We start from the raw sequence: 3379 nt of genomic DNA on the forward strand, positions 1-3379 counted from the left end.
AGGTGACGTATCTTACACGTGCGAAACTGCTGGATATTTCTTTCTTTATCAGGTCTTTACTACAATTCCTCTGTAATCTTTTGTTGCTGCTCTTTTCAGTAATTTGTTAATTAAAAGTAAGTATTTTATTCTGTAATTCTCAGCATCTCTAATTAATTCTATGAATTTTATCGCTTGTTACCATATCATCTTAAATGTGCGATTTGTCATGCGTATCATTCAGGTATTTGCACGTTGGGAAAAATTTGAAAGTGATGTTGCTCAATCAAAAGCAAATCCAAATCCTAGTGCGAAAGCAGTTAGGGATCATTTCCCCTTTACGAGATACTTTGCCGATAATCCACCACCGTTGTTTAAGGTAAAAATACTTTTCATCCTTTTCGATCAGTGATTCCTATATAATGGGGAAAATCTTGAGCTGACTTCGCATGATGGATAAAAATATATTGAAATTGTTTGCATTACTTTATAATTTGATTCCTTTCATTAATGTGGTTTCCCGCTTAAAAACCGAGTATTTATTACCTTTTATTTTTTACTTAACGATTTTAGGATGTTTCCTTTGATGAAAACTGGGAAATTGCTCAAGGCTCTTGGCGGTATATTCGTGGTATTTTCACTCAGCTGGAAGAATTTAGGTCTTTCGAGTTGTTGCGTTCAGGCAGGGACCGTACGGATTATCTTTTGGTTAATTTTGAAATGATGTTTTTGTACACATTTTTTGATTTTCATTTGCATTTTTATAGTGATCAAACCGAATTCAACAATGTTATTCCAAAGATTTCAGATAAAGGAAGCCAAAATTATTGCTATGACTTGCACTCATGCCGCTCTACGACAAAAAGACTTGGTAGAACTTGGTTTCAGATATGACACTATTTTGATGGAAGAAGCCGCTCAAATTCTTGAAGTTGAAACATTTATTCCACTTCTGCTTCAGGTAACTGGAAATGACGAAGTATATTTCTGTATTCCAAATTCTTTGATTTATTCGCTTATATCAAGGTTCAGATTGTTTTATTAAATCTTTCTCTGCTACAAGTCATTGTAATAAAATACCATGATTTTTAGAACCCCCAAGATGGTAGGAGCAGGTTAAAGCGATGGATCATGATTGGTGACCATCATCAGCTGCCGCCGGTTGTTCAGAACATTGTTTTTCAAAAATATTCTAACATGGAACAGAGCCTGTTTGCGAGATTTGTTCGACTTGGTGTTCCACATGTCCTGCTTAATCAACAGGGTCGTGCTAGAGCGGAGTATGTTTTGAGCACACATCCTTGGAATTAATCAAAATAATTCTTAGCAAATTTCTCGTGTCTAGTGAGCATAGACCCTTAACATGGTATATTTCAGGATACCAGATCTTTATAATTGGAGGTATGAACAGTTGGGTAACTTACCACATATTGAAGCTCTTCCAGAGTCCCAACGCGCAAATTCTGGATTCGCATTCAGTTATCAACTTATTGACGTCCCGGATTTCAATGGTAGTGGTGAAACTACTTTGAGCCCTTACTTTTATCAGGTTTGCTTCCTCAATTTTTTCATTTTGGTTTGGGAAAGTCTTTAATTAAGACTCAATTTCTTTCAGAACCTCGGTGAAGCACTGTTCACCTATATGCGTATTTTGGGTTACCCTGCAGAAAAAATATCAATTATAACAACCTACAATGGCCAAGCATCTTTGCTACGTGATGTTGTGCAAACACGATATGCTGGAAATCCGTTAATTGGAGTATCACACAAGGTCTGTCTGTTATTATCAGCCCTCAGAATGTGCCATTTTTCGAATGCTTTCTTCATATGGTAATTTTTCGTGTTAAATTTTCTAAAACTTTCGTCTTATACCTTATGGAAGGAATTATGTGATTTCTATTTAGTACGCATATATTAGAAAAACTTTCCAGTGCATCAGAACGTACGCCATGTCCCATTTAAATGTGAAGTGAGAAGAGATGCATTCTAATTCTTCATCGAATAATAGTAGATATTGATCAGTTATAATAACTGTTCATGGAGTATCATTTTTCAGGTTTCAACAGTTGACAAATATCAGAGAGGACTGAATGATTACATCATTCTTTCACTTGTAAGGACGAGAAACATCGGTCACTTAAGGTTTGATTACAAATTGAGGGTCTATCTCTGATTTTGATCTACCTTAATATTTTCTGGTTTACGTTTACAACACTTCAAGGAATTTCCGTCTTCTACTTTTTGATATTAATAAGCAGCACTAACACCTTAATTTCTAGGGATGTTCGTCGTTTAGTTGTGGCTCTTTCTCGAGCACGTTTAGGTCTTTATGTATTGGGACGAGTCAGTTTGTTCCAAAATTGCCTTGAGTTTGCAACTGCATTTCAGCGGGTAAGAATTTTTATATTTTAAAGATGATAGTTTGGTTACTCAAAAGTACTTTCTAATCTTAAAATTGTCAATCATTGTTCAAATATTTAAATCTATGTTGAAATCTACAAAAAAAATTTATAATGTCGAAAATATTTTCTTTTCAGTTATGCAAATATCCACAAAAACTAATGATAATACCTCATGAAACATATGCAATGTCTCGGAAGGTAAACTACTTTTTCCTCTTCTTTCAAAACAATCCGCCTTTTTGTTCCATTCTTTCGAAATAATATGTCTTTTTTCTGTTTCACTATTTCAATTGATCTCAGATAACATAAATGCTGTCAAGATTTTAGTAGGTTTTTTCTCTAAACAAAGGTGCCACTCTGTTTTAGAATGGTGAACCTCCGCCATCCAAACCAGTTCAGATCCAAGATACGGTTCATATATGTACATTCGTCCACCAATTCTACATGGTAATATGGAAAAGATGAAGGCAAGCTACAAAGAGCACATGAAGGATTATTTCGATGCTCGCCAGGTAATTGTTTCTGTATTTTTTTTTTTTTTTTGGCTTTGAAATGATTCGATCCATTAACAGATATTTAAGAAGTACAATTTGTATATGTTAAGAGAGGTCACTTTGCACATGTGATGCATTTGTTAAATTTGTAATAATTTATAAAGATTTGTTTCTTTTAGCCTAATGATTCTTTAATTTAATTGTTTTCTCTCTCATGTAAATCCGTATCAGAACTAGTTATTAGAATCCTTTCAAAACGAATCCAGTTTTTATTTTTAGACTGCAATTAATGAGCGATTGGCAGCAGAAGCGGCTGCGAAAGCTGCTGAAGAAGCAAAAACTGAAGAAGAAAAGGGAGTACCAGAACCGATTGCAATGGAAGCGGAAGAATCGAACATTACTTTCGAAAGTATGGACTTTGAAAGACAAGACCCAGAAAAGCTGGGAAAGTAGGGATTTGCTGACTTTAATTTTGTATCTCATCAAAGGATTTCTTTGTATAAT

At 34.6% G+C, this 3379-nt stretch overlaps 2 protein-coding genes across 2 annotated transcripts in view; both read left to right on the forward strand.

The window, feature by feature from the left end:
• The window catches only part of LOAG_18418 (hypothetical protein), a gene marked incomplete at both ends in the record, with an annotated part of 3200 nt that extends 558 nt beyond the window's left edge, over positions 1–2642 (forward strand). Inside the window, 9 exons of the mRNA XM_020451077.1 lie at positions 224–358; positions 553–687; positions 788–940; positions 1072–1259; positions 1357–1528; positions 1595–1750; positions 2036–2121; positions 2259–2370; positions 2517–2642. Of these exons, the coding sequence (XP_020305171.1) occupies positions 224–358; positions 553–687; positions 788–940; positions 1072–1259; positions 1357–1528; positions 1595–1750; positions 2036–2121; positions 2259–2370; positions 2517–2642 (1263 nt within the window). The remainder of the gene's footprint in view (positions 1–223; positions 359–552; positions 688–787; positions 941–1071; positions 1260–1356; positions 1529–1594; positions 1751–2035; positions 2122–2258; positions 2371–2516) is intronic.
• Positions 2643–2842: 200 nt separating this feature from the next.
• LOAG_18419 (hypothetical protein) lies at positions 2843–3328 on the forward strand (the record flags this gene model as incomplete). The annotated part of the gene is made up of 2 exons (XM_020451078.1): positions 2843–2893; positions 3155–3328. 2 exons carry the CDS (start codon positions 2843–2845, stop codon positions 3326–3328), a joined length of 225 nt encoding a protein of 74 aa, XP_020305172.1.
• Between the last annotated feature and the right edge of the window lie 51 nt (positions 3329–3379).

The sequence above is a fragment of the Loa loa genome, assembly GCF_000183805.2.
Source record: "Loa loa unplaced genomic scaffold supercont3.302, whole genome shotgun sequence".
NCBI lineage: Eukaryota > Metazoa > Nematoda > Chromadorea > Rhabditida > Onchocercidae > Loa > Loa loa.